We start from the raw sequence: 19,545 nt of genomic DNA on the forward strand, positions 1-19,545 counted from the left end.
AAGATTTTAATTCAATATCCAATAATTTGTGAGCTAGCTATCATTCATAACGAGCAGTCTTGTCCCAAGATTATATACAACGAAACACGTGCGCATTCGAAGAACTGAAAGCGGAAGTCGTGGAATGTGAAATCTAGCCAAACAAAATTAACATTGATCCCACACAAACTCATCAGCGTTTGTAAGGGTACAATTTCATCGCTAGGGGTAGAACCAGTAGTTCAATTAACAGCGAACTTTAGCGAAATCAACTCAACATAAACTCGTGATTTTATCTGCATTTTCACCGGTAAACACAAAACTTTACTTTACAACAAAAGATGAGGGCCACATAATCTTTCAGATACGCAATTCCTGGATTAATTACAGATTGAGACATATATATGATCTGCTGTTGTGATCTATAACTTCCTTAAACCGGGGGGTATTTACAATTAATCAATAATCAGTATTTACCAGCGAGCAGTAAGTTTAGCAATAACCTGGTGGTAATCATTATTGCTGTCTTTTTGCCTGGCTCAAGTTGTAAACTGAAGGTTTCTCTTGATGCAACTGCGATAAACCCAACCCGAAAAAGCAAATCTTTCTTATGGGTTAACTTATACGTTTAAATTTTCGATCTCATTGTTGCTTTGTTTGCATTAATATTTTCAAATTAGACTAAGCAAGGCTGTGCTCTAAGAAAAATTTTAGGGAGCCCTTCATGCACCCAGCTATGTAGGCTAGGGTGCCCAGAAGTCAAGCTTGGTAGCCCGAACGAAAAAAAAAAACCAATTAATTAATTGATTAATTATGATTATCAAATAGCATTATTAATTAATATATGATAACCGATTGACACTCAAATAAAATTGTCTTACATTGTTTCTAGGGCATTTATCCTATTTACAGACGCCGAAGATAGATTTGTTCCCATGTAATATTTTTGTTATACCGTTGTCGAGAGTCCACAAAGAAAGACAAAATTAACATGTTTTTTTGAGGTAGAATGGTTGATATATGTAGAAAAATTACGTCCTTTTCCCCTCTTTACCCTAGCCTGTTGCTTCTGGTAATTCTGTTCACATTCTCCTTCAATTAGGGACTTTTCATGCACATTATACAAATCATAAGAACTAAGAAGACTTTTTGTTGACGCTCGAGGTATACAAGGAAACTGCTGTCCATATGACTGCAGGCCAGTGTTAAGTTAAACGTATGGACACAGGCAGCCCAAGCTCTCTCTATGAACCACACAAGCAACACAATATGGCATCGAATTATACCGGTTTATATGGGATTTTCTAGAAGATATCCATGGAGGTAGTTAAAAGTGAAGATTTTCAATAAAAATGGCTAACCTTATTCCATACATGTGTTGTTTGCTCCTGGTGTGGTTATTTCACCGACTGAACTTGATTTAAGTGACTTTTTTGAATTCCGATTTTCCCTTTACAAAGAGAGGACAAGGCGAAACACCTCAGTCAGAACAGCCTGCCGAATGAAGTCAAAAATCCCAGGCTAAAATGTACCCACGGCCACAAATCCACTGCAGAATTCAAGGGCAAAGGTTGATCTTTCATTGCAATCGTCTAGCCACACAATCGCAGCCCTGCGAGCGACGCCAGGCGGCTGTTCTTGTCCCCAGTGAAACGATAAAACTATGGAAGAGCTCCGTGTCGTTTGATCCGCGACCCAATGACCGTTGAAATCGGCCTGGTAACCTCTTCATGTTGGCAAACCAAGACTCGCGGGGGTACTAGACCGCAATTTGTCAAATTTGTCAAACGTAAGATCAACGGCGAAAGCTCCGTAGAAACTGAGGAGATACAATCATTTTTGAAGTGGACGTCATGATAAGTTTTCACGTTTATGTACCTTTGAGTTACTTGGTCCTTGCCTCACCAATTTAACTTCATCTCCCCATAATTCGTTAAGAATTCTCCCGAGCAAAACAGAGTTCAGTTTGCTTACGGCAATTTCTTTCTCTTCGTATGCTCTAGACAAAATTTTGCTGGCTTCCATCACAGTTTCCTCACAATATTCGTAATTCCACAATACCCTAAGAGAAGTATATTTAGTTTATCAGCTCGGGAATATTTTATACAAACAAATCAAAGGTGCATGAATGAGAAAACTTGCCCCGACTTCCACTTCAAAAATGATTTTATCTCCTCAGTTTCTACGGAGCTTTCGCCATTGATCTTACGTTTCTTTGGTTTTGAAGCCATTTTGCAGAAGCGTTCTGTACGATTTTTATTTTGCATTGTAAATTCGACCTGAGGGGACCCTGGATGTTACAAGAAGTTTGTTTGACAAATTGTGGTCTAGTACCCCCGCGAGTCTTGGTTTGCCAACATAAAGAGGTTACCAAGCCGATTTCAACGGTCGTTGGGTCGCGGATCAAACGACACAGAGCTCTTCCATAGTTTTCTCGTTTCACTGGGGACAAGAACAGCTGCCTGGCGTCGCTCGCAGGGCTGCGATTGTGTGGCTAGACAATTGCAACGAAAAATCAACCTTTGCCCTTGAATTCTGCGGTGGATTTGTGGCCGTGGGTACATTTTAGCCTGGGATTTTTCACTTCGTTCGACAGGCTGTTCTGACTGAGGTGTTTCGCCTTGTCCTCTCTTTATAAAGGGAAAATTGGAATTCAAAAAAGGCGCTTAAATCAAGTTCAATCGGTGAAATAACCACACCAGGAGCAAATAACACATGTATGGAATAAGGTAAGCCATTTTTATTGAGAATCTTCACTTTTAACTACCTCCATGGATATCTTGTAGAAAATCCCATATAAACCCTTATAATTCGATGCCATATTGTGTTGCTTGTGAGGTTCATAGAGAGAGCTTGGGCTGCCTGTGGTATGGATCGAACCGAGCCACTGAACGAGCGATGTTTTGATCACTTCACAGATGAATTTAAACATTGTGAATTGAGCCATTTTGCCTTGTAAACTTCAATACAACACAAGAAATCAAAAAGTAAAAGACAAATTATTATGAGACTGATTTCATCTCCAAGTTAAATCTGTAAAAGGAGGTCGCCCGGCTGGGCGACCAGGTATGGTTTTCTTGTCGCCCGAAGATGGAAGCCGGTCGCCTGCGGCAACCAGGTGCTGCTAGAGCACAGTCTTGCTAAGGGCACAAATGTTACATCAGATTCGAGCCAACCTGTTTGTTTCTACAGTTGTAAAAACTCCTTGGTGACTGACTGACTTTGGCTCGATTGTTTTCAAGTGCATAGAGACGTCTCTACAAGGTAAGAAAAAACTTCTGATATGTGCATTCTAGTCAGTGCAATTTAAAGGTTACATTTAGCAGCTAATGTTCGTCTTTATCTGTATGAGTCTAAAACAACAAAGTTGGAGAGCTTTTGCTTGCTTGCTTTTTTCAATTTGTTGAACACTTCATTTACAGCGTATGATTGTTAACTGGCCAATAAAATAATCCTTTTTTTTCGGGATTCTGTACACTGTGATTTTCTTTATATTCAAAAGAGTTCTAGCTGTTTCAGGGAGCCATACATGACTAAGCAAAAATAATAGCTTCATGTCACTGTAGTGTGGAAAGCTTCAACTCTGAAGATATAAACAGACAAGCAGTTATCACGCACATTTGAAAGAGTAACTTGCAAAAGTAAATGCGATAGAAAGAGTTTGTAGGCAATTTCCACAGACTTCAATAGACAATAAATGTATCTGGATGGAGAAGAAAATTAACTAGCTCTTTTTATGTTTCTGCCGATTATCAGTAATGATTAGGCTTTAAAAAGTCGATATTCCCTAAGCATTACAGTTTGGTTTGCATTTGTGTTTCTGCGTTAAGTCTTTTAATCTCGATGTATTACATGTAATTACTAGTAAATATGAAATTCATAATGGCTTCTAGCACATCAATATTGACTCGTAAACACTGAACGACTCAGCTCCTGTCCTTGGTGAAAGCAAGAAGCTTGATTGAAATGTTGGTAGATACAATTTCTGTTTAAGGAATAATAGATATTATTCTTGTGTGCTTTAGAGTGATAAACCCAATGCAAAAAAGCACAATATCTCTCTTATTGCTGGTTTGTTCACAGAACGTTTTCAATTTTGACCATAAGCAAACATTTTATATATTACTTGAGATTATAGAGCCAACCTGTTTATATCTACAGTTGTATTAACTCCTTGGTGACCGATTGACACTGTGCCATTTTCAACCGATTTGAAAACAACTCCACGACTGCAGAACTTCTCTAGGTAAGAAAATTATGAAAGCAAAATTCTGATATGTGGATTCAGTAGTTTGTGTGATTATTGGTTTTATTTAGAAGTGTATGTCTGCATACTGAATGTACAGTATTGTGCAAAACTAATGCAAACGATAATCTATGAATATTGCAATAATTTCAAGTTATTGGCAATATTTGAACGATGATTAGCTTCAAACAATATATAGCCTGAGATATCATGGAGCTTAGTGTTGTAGCTGTTACGATATTTCACTGAGTCTTGTACGATATATTATTTACACCAAGCGATTTATCATTTGCACAGAGTGATTAATCGTTTGCACCAAGTGATTTATTATTTGAACCGGGTGATTTATGGTTTGCACCAAGCGACATATTGTTTGCAGCGAGCGATTTATCGTTTCCACCAAGTGATTTATCATTTGCAGCGGGTGATATATCATTTTCACCCAACGAAATATCAATACAGCCTAGTGATTAATTGTTTTTGCCTAGCGAATTATTGTAGCAGCGAAGTTATATATCGCTTCTGATGGTAACCTGTCATTTTGCCAACATGTAACTTCGCCAACGTATAAAGTTGATTCTCCAATGTCCTGGATCAGTTCCCCAATGCTTATATGTCAGTTCGCCACCTTCCAAAATGCTCTTTTCAAAAAGGTCTGAAATGTATTTACAAATTGCCAGAGGAATAAAATGTCACCCTTGATCTAGGATGGCATGGATGATGGGTGTTCGTAGGCTTGTGTCTTTGGTAATTGTTCATTTCACTCTCTCCAATCTCTCTTTCCCCACGCCATGTTGCCATAATGGGCTCATGATCAGTTGATCAATGGCCGATCATATTTGTAAAACTTAAAAAACCAGCCACAGCTTTTTACCCTGTCCAATATGGGCCGCCTGTAAAACCTTTTTACTAAACATTGGCCATTGAATAAAAAATGCTGCTTTCTGTCAAATAGAACCGGGGATAATCGCTTCAACAATCCCATCTTCATAGATCAAACACAACTGACAGATAACATTTTCCGATAGAAAGTAAACTCGGTTCAATTAAGCGACTTGCCAACACGTGCTGAAACACCAAACTTTCCCTTGAAGAAAAATTAATTAACAGGGTTCGTACGGGTCCTGGAAAACCTGGAAAGTCCTGGAATTTTATTGTGGCATTTGATTTTCCAGGATTGGAAAGTCCTGGAAAAGGGCTACTGGTCCTGGAAAGTTCTGGATATCTCTTAAACTCAAGTAAAAAAACATGAAATGTATGGCAGACAGTAAGGACAATTAACATTAAGATAATGGGAGTGAAAGGGTTAATGTGAATTTTAGAGTCCTGGAAAAATCAATCTGAGTCCTGGAAAAGTCTTGGAAAAGTCCTGGAAATTTGTTTCTGGAAAAGGGTACGAACTCTGATTAAAAGTGGGCAGTGTGCTTAAGAAACTTTGATAAACCATATTTTTATTAATGAAAGAGTATTTTACTGTTTGAATGAAAGATTTGTGTCATTTAAAACTGGAGTTATCATTTTTTTGACGAGGATCTACGAAACGCTTCAGACAATAAACACTGGGCAAGCGGCTTGCCAATGCGTGTCGAAACACAGAACTAGTTCCTTGCAAAAGCATAAACTAAACATGCACAACGCACTTTAGAAACTTTGATAAACAATTATTTAGTCGAGGAAAGAGTATTTTACCATATGAAAGACCGATTTGTTTCAAATAAATCCTGAGATATTTTTTCAACAAAATATAGTTAACTACAGCACTAACAGGAAAACATTACACTTGGAAACCATTAGAAAGTCAAACAACGCTAACTTTAGCTCTCGGATGTAGTCCGGCAAACTATACAGTTAATGCTTGTAATTAGTAGTGTTATCTTTGAAGTTCATAATGTGCTAGTTATATAATAAAATAATTACAATGTTTTCAAATGTCAACAAGCTGTATTCCTGTTTGTTTCGGAGCCCAAGGGATTTTTTTTATCATACGCACACAACAAATTGCAAAATAACTTTCTTCTTCATGAATATTGATTGTATTTGGGTAATATCCTCTCAAACACTATTGCTTTTACTTTAACAGATGGTAGCATTTAATTGTGTGTTAGAAAGTTTGACAATGGCACCGCACTTGTTTCTTGACAAATTATCTTTTCCTTTGAAATAATTTATGCTTGTCAGCATGTTTGTTAAAAGTAACTTGCATTGCTGGAGGCTCTCTTGGTTTTACTTAAAGTGCCTATGAAGTAAGAAATAATTGCTGCTTATTTGAAAGGCTTTTCAAAGTAAAGAAGAATGGCATTTTCCTTTTTGGAATATCTTTTTGCATCTTAGAGATATTCACGTTTTTGTATTATGCAAATGAGGAAAGTGATGACATCATAGGTGGTTCTACTCAAACAGCACAACACTTAATCGAGAATAACTCTAGAAATATTAAAGCAGCGTTCTTTAAACTTGGCACCAGAAATGTACAACACTAAAGAAACATAATGACACCCATCGTGCCATTGCCATGACAACAATTATGCCACTGGTTCTGTTTTAATTAAGACTAAAATTGCCAGATTTTATCTTAAACAAGGATCATCCACTCCCAACAATCTAATGGGGAGAGTTAAAACAACATGAGAACCATGTGTGTTCCGAGCAAGACCCTCTGTCCCACTTTAAAAGGCTGCAAATGGGGATATTTGGTTTTTCACAGGAAGAGACTGGAGCCAAGAGTGTTGCCATGGCAACAACATAGTAGGTGCCATTCTGTTTGATTTGTGATGCACATTGCTGGTGCCAAGTTTGAAGAACACTGCTTTAATATTTCCAGAGTTATTCTCGATTTTAAAGTGTTGTGCTGTTTTCATAGAGCAAGTGTTTTATATGTTACTTAAGAGATTTAAGAGCCAACCTGTTGTTTCTACAGTTGTTACTCCTTGGTGACTGACTTATACATAGCCATTTTCAACACTGAGAATTCAAAACAACTATGCAACTACAGAACTTCTCTGTGAGGTAAGAAAAATCAATTATGGAAAACAATTATAATATGTGTGATTTAAATAGGTTATGTTAAGCAGTGTTTGTCTGCCTATGTATGGGTCTAAAACAACAAAGTTGGATGTTGTTTTACTCGCTTGCTTTTGACAATTCGTTGGAGAAAACAATTTGTCGAAAACTTGATTTGCTATGCTTGTTAACTGGCCAATGAAATAATCCTGTTTTGTGATTATGTACAAGTGTGACTTTATGTTCACTGAGAGAGTTCTAGCTGTTTCAGTGAGCCTGATACAAGGCTAAGCAACAACAGTAGCTAATCACTGTAGTGAGCCAAAGGCTCAAGATATCAACAGAGTCAAGCAGTAATTATCACGCACATTTGAAAGAATATAACTTGCAAAATGTGATATTCACCAAACACTACGAAATATGCACCTTACTTCAGATGATTTAAAGCCTCAGAGAGAAATCGAATTGCCCAGTTGAAATGAATATTTGTGCTTTAATAGACTGATAGTTGTAAAACAACTGATCTAGTGGATTTCATTTTCACGTGACTTTTCTTGTTATAGAAATACTAAACCAAAGATGGCTAATTAAGTATGTGTAAATTAGAGACAACCTGTTTATTTCTACTGTTGTATTAACTCCTTCAGGTGACTGACTGATACTGTGTCATTTCCAACAGATTTTAAAAAATTAACTCCACGACTTCACAACTTCTCTAGGTAAGAAAATTGTGAAAACAAAAATTCTCATATCACATGGCATGTCTTTAGTAGTTTGTGTGATTATTACTGTAGGTTTCATTTAGGAGTGTTTGTCTGCATTATGTTAATTGGTCTAAAACAACAAAGGTGGAAAGCTTTTAACTTGCTTGCTTTTCTCAATTTGGATACCTTTTCTTAACAAAATTGTGTTTTTGATGCAGCACTCTTTGACTTTCGCTGTATTCAACACAGTTCTAAGCTATTTTTAATGAGACAATAACAAGACTAAGCAAAGGCAATTATATGCTTCACTGTTTAAGCACAGAAAGCTTTAACGCTGATGATGTAAACAGACCAGCAGTTACCAAGTGTATTTGAAAGACTGTAACTTGTAAAATGCGATAGAAAGAGTTTGTAACCAATCTCCCTATTTAGACTTCATTACACAACGAATGTAGATCCGGACGGACGTGAGAAGAAAAATTGCAGCTCAAGCTTTTTTATGTACATTTGTTGCGAATTATCGGTGATCAGTGATGGTCACTGCAGGCTTAAAGGATTTGGTGTTCACTTGTGCATTACATCCTCCTTATCATGCCTGTTTGCCAGACAGTTGTATGTTGAATCTTCGGCTTTGTCTTAAACCGATTATTATCATGTTCGTTTTAAAGTTCCATGCTTAAATGTTACAGGTAAATGAGTTTCATTTACTTGTTTTTCTTATTCTTAATGGTCTATATGCTTTTATTGGTGACAGTGGGACAGGTTAAGTTGATGTAAGGTCTTTGAAGTTGACACAAGAACAAGGACAGCATTTCCTGAAAGATGGTGCATAAATAACTTTCAATTTGTTCAACGACTTCATTGGCACTTCTGACCAATCGCATGCCCTCGCAGCTGTAGACATGGATGAAATTTGTCCTCTTCAATCCTCAAAGGAAGCTGTACCCGGAACAAGTACATGTAAGTATCAATTTGTATTATTTTTAATTTTAGATTTTATTGGGGGCCTGAGTGGCCATCAAGGAGAGTCACAAGTAGTAATATGCACAAGGAGTTGGAAGGGAAAGAGGTATTTCAAGTAAGATTTCCACATGTCCCGAACAGAAAAAAATTATTCAATTATTTAAAGGGAGGGCATCATGAGCTGCACATCAGTGTGAAATTGATTTTTCATATTGGCTAAAATATTTGCTTTTAGAGGGTATTTTTAATGTAAATTGTCTTATTTTGTAACGAAAGGAAAGCGATTTGTCAAAACTAAGTTTTTTCTAGGTCTGTTTGAGGTTTTTAAAAATAACTTATAACGACGTGCCATGTTTCTGGCTTGTCGGATCGCGACGTGATCAAGACAAGTTCCTAAATTCATCAGTGCTAACCAACTCGTGTAAGTAATTTTTTTCTCCACTTACATCTCAACAGATTTCTAAGGTAAATGTGCCATTTGAAAGTTAGCTGTGAATGTTAATTTCTCAGTACGTAATGATTTAGCAGCCACGATACATTAAACAGCTAAAAAATCATGCTGTATTTTACCCTACTTTCCATTGAATTATAACACAATCCATTTATCTTTCAACTTCACAGGGCTAACCAACTCGTGTAAAGAATTTTTTCTCCATAACATCTTCGAAAATTGCTAAGTTAATTTACCCCATTTGAAAGCTAAGTGAGTGCAGATTCCGCAGTATGTTAAGGTTAATTATTTAGAGGCCAATTGATACAATAAATAGCCAAAAATGCATGCCGTCCTAAACCAAACTTACCATCAAATTGCAACACGATCCATGTATCTTTTAAACGTTAGTTTAATTAATAAATACAGTGGAACCCCGCTCTACGGACAGCCGCTTAATACGGACACCCCGATATTACGGACAGTTTCGTTTTCCCCGACGAAAAGCTCATATATTTTTTCTAAAATTAACCCGCTTATTACAGACACCCGTAAATATGGACAACGGACACTTTTCTGTGTCCTGAGCGACAAACTCTTATACATCGTCAACCCCGCTTTACGGACACTGTTTGTATCTGTACATTGTCTATTGTCATTGTCATGATTATGTGCTAATTAGAGACGTTGTACCCTGGTCAAATTATGACAGATTTCGGCGGGTTAATACAATTTTATTACTAAATGAAACAGTGGCAAAATAGCATGACGCATTTGACCAGTTCTTTCTTCCGGTGCATTACCCAGTCTGCAGTCCTTATATAAAGTTTTCTGCCTGACATGCTTACACAAAAGTTTCACTTTCTTGCTCTTTTGCCACACTCCTTGCTTGTAGCCTTCTTCCTCTTTGACGTCTTATGCTTGCCACTATCAGCATCGGCCTCTGTTCGTATTGCTGGGTTGTTGCCAACGTCTATTAATTGTTCAAGTAAATCCACGTACTTCCTAGGACCGTCAAAAATATAAACACATGGTATTTCCATACCAAGGCCTCCACCCCGATTAACTGCTTTTCCACATACTTCAACTGATCCTCAATTAGTAGGCTTTGAAATAAAATGGGTGACTATACCAGTGTGGTTTTTGGTGTTCGCGAGGTGATATGGAATGTGGCCGATAACTCGACTTTCCTTTAGCACGGCAACCGCGTTTTTGTCCTCACCATTTCCCGGCTCTGGTTGCAAAGGCAAAATTTCACCGAGAGTGATACAGTTAATGATTTGTAATTTACAGTACAATTAAAACGTTTTGTTACCGTACAAGTGTTGGCCTTAGTGTTTGTATCGATAAAACACGTGTCTCTGACTTTTTTCCGAGGACCCCAGTTAATACGGACACCCCGTTAATACGGACATTTTGGCATGTCCCCTTGGTGTCCGTATTAACGGGGTTCCACTGTACTTGTTTCCGCGTTCAATATGTCGATAGAAAGCTAAGTGAATGCAGGTTCTTAAGAAATTTATGATTTGGTGGTAAAGATGCACTGAGTAGCTCAACTGGCCAAGGTACATTTACTGCTTAGTCTTCACTTGTCGACACCATTTTGAATTTTGCACATGAGATTGAGAATTAATCATTGTTGGACGTTTTCAAACTCTGGATTGAAAGCTCGCACATGCACAACTTACTGATACTGTCCCTTTTAATTTCTTTTTAGTTCATTTCTTTGTTAATAATTTATTAAATAAAAATTACTCGATTCTGACTGGCTGAGAGCAGTGCAGTTCAAGTGTAACACCAGTGCAAAAAGTGTAACACCAGTGCAAATTACACATCGTAATTCTGGATTATGATTGGCTGAAAGACAATAGGAAATTTTTTAAGCAAATGATAACACATAAAATGATGACGAATATTTTGTGTGGAAACTTTGAAAAAAAGTTTTCTCGAATGAGAAAAAATGCCTTTCAGAAAGATCTTCCGTCACTTGCTCCACGCGAATTTTTTCATGTTTATATTATCACTAAGTGATCATATGGGTTTTCTCATTCAATTTGGAATTAATTTAATTTAATTAATTAATTTGCTGAGGTGGCTTGTGCAATTTCAGCTTTTTGAAAAACGCATGAGTGCAAATTAATTCCAAATTGAACTCGAAGCCGTATGATTATGTATACTAGCTTAGTGGTACTGTAGTTTCTTATTGAGGTTTTCAAATTACCTTGCAATTGAGAATCAAGCAAGATATCCTGCCATTGCAATAGGCCCTTAATGCAGCTGAGATTGTGTGACCGCATTTTCCCTGAAAAAAAAAATCTATACTATGGACTGTAACTTTCAGATTGCCAGAAATGGAATCTCTCTCAATCAATCTCTCTTGACAGGGCCCTCAAACTTGGCCATTTTGATATTTTTGACATGCTTTTTCCATTTCTGGCATTTGTTCAGTGATATAGCCTGTAATTTTATGAAAAATAGGTCACACTGATAGCTTAGCTGCAAAGGGCCTATCATGTAGATCGATCCAAAGATAGAAATATCCCAGAACTAATGTGTTACAGTTAACAACATTTGCTTAAGTTATTTAAAGGTTGAAACATTTTTGTTTTGTTTTTATTTTATTTATATTGATAGTTAAATTAAATGTTGTTGCACGATGTGGATGTTGTTCAGCGTTTAGGTTATTATACTTTAGGAACCTAAGGTGTTATTAATATTAAAGTTAGGACTGATACTGGACAGGTTGTATTTGAAGGTAAAAAAAGGAAATTCTTTATTTAGACTGACAAATTCCGCTTAGCTAAAAAGCGTCCTTGCAGGAAGCCCACTATTAAGATAACATGAATATACATTAATTTATAACCAAGTAAACAAAACAAAATATGAACTAGTTAAAGTGTAAGCACATAAAATTAAAATGATTGCTTTCAATAAAAGATATAAAAATATAACATAGTCAATAATTTCTGACTAAATTCATAAATCTAAGAGAAAGTGAAATCAAACTTTTCTTGACTTTTCTCTTTTGGCTAGCTCATGGTTTTGTGTTAGTTGTGTGGCTTGTTTCAGTAATTTCGTTTTGGTTGTTTCGGTGGTTTCATCTGGGAGGTTGTGGTTTGTTGTTTTAAGCCAATATTGGACTTGGAAGAGAAGCTCACAAGTCAACTTGATGAAAATGTTTACATATGTAAAAATAAACTTTCACCTACTAATTTTAAAGTTGTGATAGTTTAAATATGGTACCGTTTGTTGTCAGGGCAACTAATTCTGACATCACAAAGATTTTGTTTTGTTCTTCAGCCAAATATATATATTCAGGTTTTCCTAGTTAAATTCTGTAAAAACACTGAGGTAGCTGTGTGATGATAAAAATATTTAATCACTTGAAATTGGTCAAAACCTTAATTTTAAGTATTGAGAGCAACAACAGTAGTTCAGCCATAAATTTGAACCATTATTTCTCTTTGTAGTAAGAGATGGCACACCCACAGATTATGAATTAGAAGAACTGGGTGATAAAATTGTAAACTGGAAAAGGCTTGGGCGTCGCCTTGGGCTCAGTGATCCACAACTTGAACAAATAAATCAAGCTCACAACCAACTGTCTGAAAAGGTATACCAAATGTTAAAGCACTGGAAACAAGGACAAGATTCTTCAGCAGCAACATACAAGGCCTTGTGTGATTCATTAAGACACGAACTTGTACAGCGCAATGACTTGGCAGAGCAGTTTTGTTACATCAATGGTAAGTATTTTCCACAATGTTTATAAATACTGTTCCAGTAGTCTAAAGGTTTTAGTGTGACGTACTCCAAGATCAAGAAGTCTGGATGGGGTTATTTCTCTGTTCTTAGACAACAAAATTTGCTCTTACAGCACCTCTCTTCATCCAGGTGCAAATTAAAGGTTAATTGACAGGGTATTATATGCAAGGCACCAAGAAACAATTTTTTTCATGTCACTAATCAAGTTTCCCTTAAGGTTACTATTTTCAGTGACAACTTAATTTGAAGGAATTTATCAGTTGCATGAAAATTTAGTAGTTCAAGTCAAGATGTCACTCACTTGCAGTGTAATATACCTGCCAACTTTTTTCCTGTTGTCTCATAGGCATGAAATTTTAACTTGTGAGTGCCAGGATTTTCGAAGATAACTCAAATACTTCTCAAGATGTCCAAAGATTTCAATTACTTTTCAAAGGTTTTCCTGTCTGAGTCACACTGACGTGTTTCACCAAAGATTACACCGTTGCCAGTACAAAGTAACATTCCTTTAAAGAAAATGGCTACTTTAAATGGGTAGTGCTATAAATAGTAACCTAAAATTGAAGTTTTAAAAATATTAAAAAATACCCTACTTAACTTAGCCTTTTGCCCTTTTGTAAGATGGGTAATTTTATGCCCCTCCCCCTCCCTGGTCCCTCAATAGTTACCTAACCTAAATCGCATGTTAAGCATTCATACTTGTCTACTTAAGTGATTAAATCAATTGTTTTTCATGATATCATATAGCACGTAAATGCCACATTTGAAAATTTCTATCATCTTGGATTTAAAACTTTGTTCTGAGAACTGTCAGAACAGCTCCAAAATTGGTTTCAATAACATCAGAGGAAATGTAAAGAATTTTAGAAACAAGACAAATAATTGATGATTGAAGTAAGGATTTTGGGATAAATCCTTCTCCATGTCATTAATAATTCTTTAAGTTTGAACAAGGAAATCATGACCAGATGGTGTTTGGATTAAATTAGCATAGATTTTTGCAGTTTTAGAATGGAACCCTGCCTCACAGCCACCCCATTAATACAGCCACCTCTGTATTGTGTCCACTTTGAAGTGGCCTGAACAGAAGCTCTGAGTCAGTCATTTTCTTATTTAAAGAACCCCTCATACGGGGTTTTATGGCCTGTTGTTGACTGGATTAATGGGGTTCGATGTTTTCCTTGACTTCGTCTCAGGGAACATCAAGATTCTCGGTAAAACAAAACTATCCATTACCGTTGGGACCAGTAAGTGTATAATATCCACTGGAACCCATTTGGACCATTAGGTCCCTTTGATGATTCATTTCATTTAAGTCGTTTTGCGTATCTTTATAGGACCTTTCGCCATTCAGCAGCCCGCTGGTGCAATACCAGCAGGAAGAGTAACAGCAGAAGTCTCTAGTGCCACTGCAAGTACACATGACAGTGGAGATTCCACTGGAGCGAGAAGTACTCTTAAACGGAAACATTCGGATCCAGATCCTGAACGAGGTATGTAATATATATTAGTTATGCAGTGTTTTTGAATGGTATACCATGGAATATCCCACGAGTCACTTGCATTTTCTTGGTATACACACGAGTCTTATAATTAAGACGGACGAGCGTGTAATATACCAAGAAAATACAAGTTACATTAGTGGGATGTTCCATGACTTCCATGTTATACCAGGAGAGAGCTTTGCGTAACTATTTTATACCACGCCATTGAAAATACAGTGCCCAACACAATCAATGTGACATATGCGCGGCGCATGATGGGAAGGTCGAATTTGTTATCGTCAAATATACCACAGCTTTCCTGTATCCTGTTTGGCTGTATTTTCTATGGCATTGTGCAAATAGATTTAGCTAAGCCTTATGTGTAAAAGCAGAGCTCCATTATAACTTGATAGTAATCAGTCACTCAAAACAATAATGGCTCTGTTAATTCCAAGCCCGCCCATGCCACACCCCTCCGGGAGGCATTTGACTGGTAGTAGGTCCCCACCATGGGGGCATTTGATCGCAAAGGGTTGCCTGAGGATGGGGAATTTGACAATTTAGTCAAGTACAGAGAGTTTTAAATAATTGGTACTTTTTAAAAACGAAAGGTGGCTGCTTTCTCTTCATCCGGGTGTTAACTGACAGGGTAATGCCAGGCACCAATAAACAATTGTTTTCATGCCACTAATCAAGTTTCTCTTAAGGTTACTTAACAGCCTGTACCAAAAGTAAGAAGTGTAAATTGATAATAATTTCCTGGCAGCTTATCTGTCTCCTGTATGATGATCGCTTTAAATACTAAGCAACGTTTTCAACGGTTCCGAAAATAAAGGAAACGAAAAAATAAAGTTATGGTTAAACTGAACGTGAGTGCAAAGAGCAACTTGTATAAGCTTGAAACTAAGTCTGACTTTTGCTCCACCGCAGAAAACCTCAAAGAGACTCTTGAGCAAATAGGAAATCAAGTGATAAAGTTGGGATCACTCCTAGATGAAGGTCAGTAGTTGTCAATTGAGATATTTGGAGTTATAAAGATTCTATCACTGGCAAGAAAAAAAGGTTCTCCTGTAACTTCAGCAGTAAACAGCAACTAATACATTAATAAACAAACGGAAAAAGCGACAGGATGACTGTTGAGCAACTAATGTTGGTAAATTATTGCATGTTCAAACTGGCAGAAATTTGATAATTTCCAACGTCGATATTTGTCTATCTATATATTTTGACATAGCTATGGCAATGATAGCGAAAGCTGATGTTAATTTTCAGACAAACTTCAACAGATGAAAAGTGAGATAGCGAACATGAGTGAGAAGTTAGACACTTTGGTAGCACGAAGAGAGACCGACGATGAAGGTCAGTTCTGAATAAAAACTGTCATGCAGTTTTTGAACAGTAAAAGAACAGCTTATCCAGCGAAAGACTAGCCTGTGACACAGCCGCCCTTTCTCTTTTGGAGAGGGAGGCTGTTATACAGGCTAGCAAGAGACACATTTCTGACGAAAGTGAAAAAGGAAATAATTTGGCTTAAGGTGGCTCAAACCAGTTTTCTGTTTTTTTGAGATTTCTAGAACTAGGTGTGATTTTTCAGGCTTGGAACTGTACTGTTTTGAATGGATGTGCTATTTTTTAAGGTAACTCTCCACTGTGCCTTTCATTGTCATAAATTAAGGTTGGACTGTCCGGTTGCATAGCAACAAACCTAACCCACTTTTTACCATCAGTTGCATCTATCTTAAAAACTAAGCCAGTGACCCCATATTTTTTTTATAAAAATCTTTTTATTAAACACAGAAGAAGAAACAGACAAAATTATACAAAATTCTGTGGAGTGGATTTTTCTTAAATTAAGAAAAATGGAAATTTCCAAGGCTTCCACAGTTTTTTCTTACAATTTCGCATGTGCATTCCGCTTTTGCTGTTGAATATTTTTTTGCATTAAAAAAGCAGGGTCACCGGATCGGTTTTTGAGATATTAGCTTCGTGGATAAGGTAGTTTATTTCTAGGCGCAAAATTAAAATCTCGACTATGCAAGATCGCCCCTTGCGCATGCGAGAAGGCGGTCCGCTGATCAGTAGAGCCCGCAATTCCACGCGAATTAACGGGAATAGTCCGCGAAAAGTGTTTTTTTAACTGTTGTCGTTAGCAGCCTAAGCGGTAGAAGAAGAGTACCATAAATACCCGGAGGTGAGACTAGCAAAGTCAAAAGAACGAAGAAAACCTGAAGAGTAGTTTTTTTCCTGCAGTTTTTTGGATTGATAGCCGGAACGATCGATCGCAAAATCAACATCAGAATTTTCGTTTACGTTGCAGCACAGCGGTTTAAAAGGATGTTTTCCTTTGAAATTGCCTGAAGGATGGATGTTTTCCAAGTTAAAAATAAGTGATCACGCAAACAGCTTACTAAACCTGGCAGAAACAAAGCTTTACGAAGTAGGCCTCGAGCCGCCGTGTTTTTTTTTTATTTTTGTGAACTTTAAATCTCGCGCGCTATCTCGCAAACCCTCGAATGATCGCGTGATGCCTCATACCGAAGTGCATGCTAGAGCCCAGGTGTCTCCCGGAAATATTACTGTTTTGAGCCACGTCAAACTCAATTTTGAGCGATTCGTAATACCTCTTACTAAGTGGGTTCGAGGGCCGTACTGTAAGTTACGGACCGAGTGCGCCGGCCATAAATCGAAGGGGAAAACAAGGATCCGTAACTTACAGAACGGACCGAGAAAACGAGGTTAATAAGATATTTTTTATATCTCTACTGTGTGTCTGACGGGCTCGGGAACGATTTCTATTCACGCGGAACGGCTTCAAATTTCTGACGCACCTCGAAAGCAAAACGACTCAATTTCAAATCATTGTTAAGTGACTCTTACGTCGTTAGCAGGTTTCAATACACAATTTTAGAAGTAAAAGAAAGTTTTAAACTTTTACTTGTTAAAAATGTCAAGAACACTTGGCGATAAATCACGAAACATTTTGGCAACAAAAACAGCTTTAAATTTTAGCGGGCCGTACAGGAGAATACGGTCCGCTAAATTGACCAATCACAGCGCGCGTACTAACTGAAAAAAATAATAATTGTTATTGAAATGTCGTGAATGGAGGTATTTCATGGGCTTATGAATGAATTTGTCTGTTCTGAAAGATTATGAAGGTTGATAACAGGAACTCAACACCTGTTACTACAGTGACTATACCTTACATTAGGGGCACTCACGGATCCTACCGCCCTACAACATCCGTGTAGCCCACAAACCTACAACTACGTTACGAGACTTACTGACCAACGCTAAAGACAGGGACAAACCCAGCAACAGACAGGGAGCGGTTTACAAGATCAAATGCTCCGACTGCCAGGCTTCCTACATTGGCGAGACTGGCAGAAACCTTAACACAAGACTGACTGAACACAAAAGAGCCACGAGAAATCGTGATGCCAACAATCACATTGCTGTACATCATCAACTGACAAACCACAACAGTGACTGGGACTCTGCTCGGTGCTTAACCTACAGTACAAGCTATTTTCAATGACTGACTCTGGAAAGCTACTACACTAACCCAGAACAAACGCCTCTTAATAGATGTCAACAACTACCAGCGCCTTATAAAAGGCTTATCCACGAGGGAAACGAAACCGACAAACGGACTTCTAACAGGCCGACTTAATTTGACTAACAATAGACGGACCAAAAACCGACCAATTTGACTGACAATAGACGGATCGAAACCGACCAATGACTGATGACAAACTTTACACTAGTCTTACAGCCAATACCATCATGGCTAAACTGACCAATTACGTTCAACGGACCAGACTCATAACATCGTCGACTGACAAACACTATTCACTTGACTCTGCAGATGATTTCCGCTCAGGTTGTAGAGACGTCAGTCACCAACAACAGTTCTTTTCAGAACTACACTCACCCGGACAATTACACCATACGAACTACTGATACTCCTGGGTTCAAACCATTTACTACATGACTCTCTTGTTTGTATGGATTGGCTTGATTGTATATTTCAACTCAAGCTAATGTACAACGCTTTATTCTCAGACAATACGAGAGATGATTTCAAGGAGATGACAAGGGACATGCGAACCATCATTGAAAAACTGAAAAGTCAAGTGACATCAGGAGAAGAAGGTATAGATTTTATATGGCGATTTTATTGATCCTCTCGAAAAAGTGAAACAAGTTGATAATGTGTAGAACTGTACGGAGCTCTTTTGTCGGAATGAAAGAAAAATTAAGTGATAACACTTATATCATCTACTCAAGATGGAAAACTGATATTCTTACCCATATATGCCAGGTTCTATCATTTGCTGGGTGGGTGATTGATGCCTTCGATCTAACGTGCGGAAAGAAATTTTCTATTAGCCAAATCAACGTCCGTCTTAATTTTTCCCCAACTCTGCTTTATTACCGCACCATTAAAAAATACTGGGAAATAGGAAAAAGACAGTGACAACTCAACCTTAGTCCGTTGTTTCCTGTGTCACTTTGCGTCATATCGTCATTTCATGGCGTGGTATTTGTTAAAGTTAAAATAAAATAGTAGTTGCCGGCAAATTATATTTTATATTGTGATATTTATATCGCGTATTGTAACTATACAAACCACTCTTTGAATAAAAAAAAACACCCAGGAATATGTTGCTGGTTACATAAAAGTGTGAATTAAGGATTGATAAGACTATAGAATGTTTATTTTTAGGAAACAGCGGAGACAACCTTGAGCAGGTGCAAGAGGAAATTGCAGACATCAAAGAAAAGTTGGACACTTTATTGAACCGACTTCCTCTGGAAGAAAAGAAACTGAAGATGGAAGGTAAGATCTACTTTTTTAGCGGGAGCGTGGCGGACAATTGGACAGCTGTTGTGGTTCTCGTTCGGTTCAGGGTTGTGTATAAGTGTAACTTTCTATTAAGAGGATAAAGGACTCATTAAGTTATTCAAGTT

General features: G+C 37.4%; 1 protein-coding gene and 1 pseudogene across 2 annotated transcripts in view; both read left to right on the forward strand.

Annotated features, from left to right (window-relative positions):
* The window catches only part of LOC149109737 (uncharacterized), an 84,385-nt gene that overhangs the window by 502 nt on the left and 64,338 nt on the right, over positions 1–19,545 (forward strand). The window contains exons 3-13 of one of the 2 annotated variants that reach the window (XM_089294001.1): positions 3,172–3,243; positions 4,141–4,225; positions 7,143–7,231; positions 7,905–7,944; positions 8,684–8,889; positions 12,793–13,068; positions 14,425–14,580; positions 15,502–15,570; positions 15,844–15,930; positions 18,637–18,726; positions 19,301–19,414. In XM_089294001.1, coding sequence (XP_089150127.1) covers positions 8,832–8,889; positions 12,793–13,068; positions 14,425–14,580; positions 15,502–15,570; positions 15,844–15,930; positions 18,637–18,726; positions 19,301–19,414 — 850 coding nt within the window. In that variant the 5' untranslated portion in view covers positions 3,172–3,243; positions 4,141–4,225; positions 7,143–7,231; positions 7,905–7,944; positions 8,684–8,831. Of the gene's footprint in view, positions 1–3,171; positions 3,244–4,140; positions 4,226–7,142; positions 7,232–7,872; positions 7,945–8,683; positions 8,890–12,792; positions 13,069–14,424; positions 14,581–15,501; positions 15,571–15,843; positions 15,931–18,636; positions 18,727–19,300; positions 19,415–19,545 lie in introns of both variants that reach the window. The other variant, XM_089293999.1, reaches the window with a different exon arrangement.
* LOC149109738 (uncharacterized) lies at positions 15,937–18,716 on the forward strand (annotated as a pseudogene).

This window comes from Orbicella faveolata, unplaced genomic scaffold (genome assembly GCF_042242905.1).
Source record: "Orbicella faveolata isolate gen_17 unplaced genomic scaffold, um_ofav_v1 contig_25, whole genome shotgun sequence".
NCBI lineage: Eukaryota > Metazoa > Cnidaria > Anthozoa > Scleractinia > Merulinidae > Orbicella > Orbicella faveolata.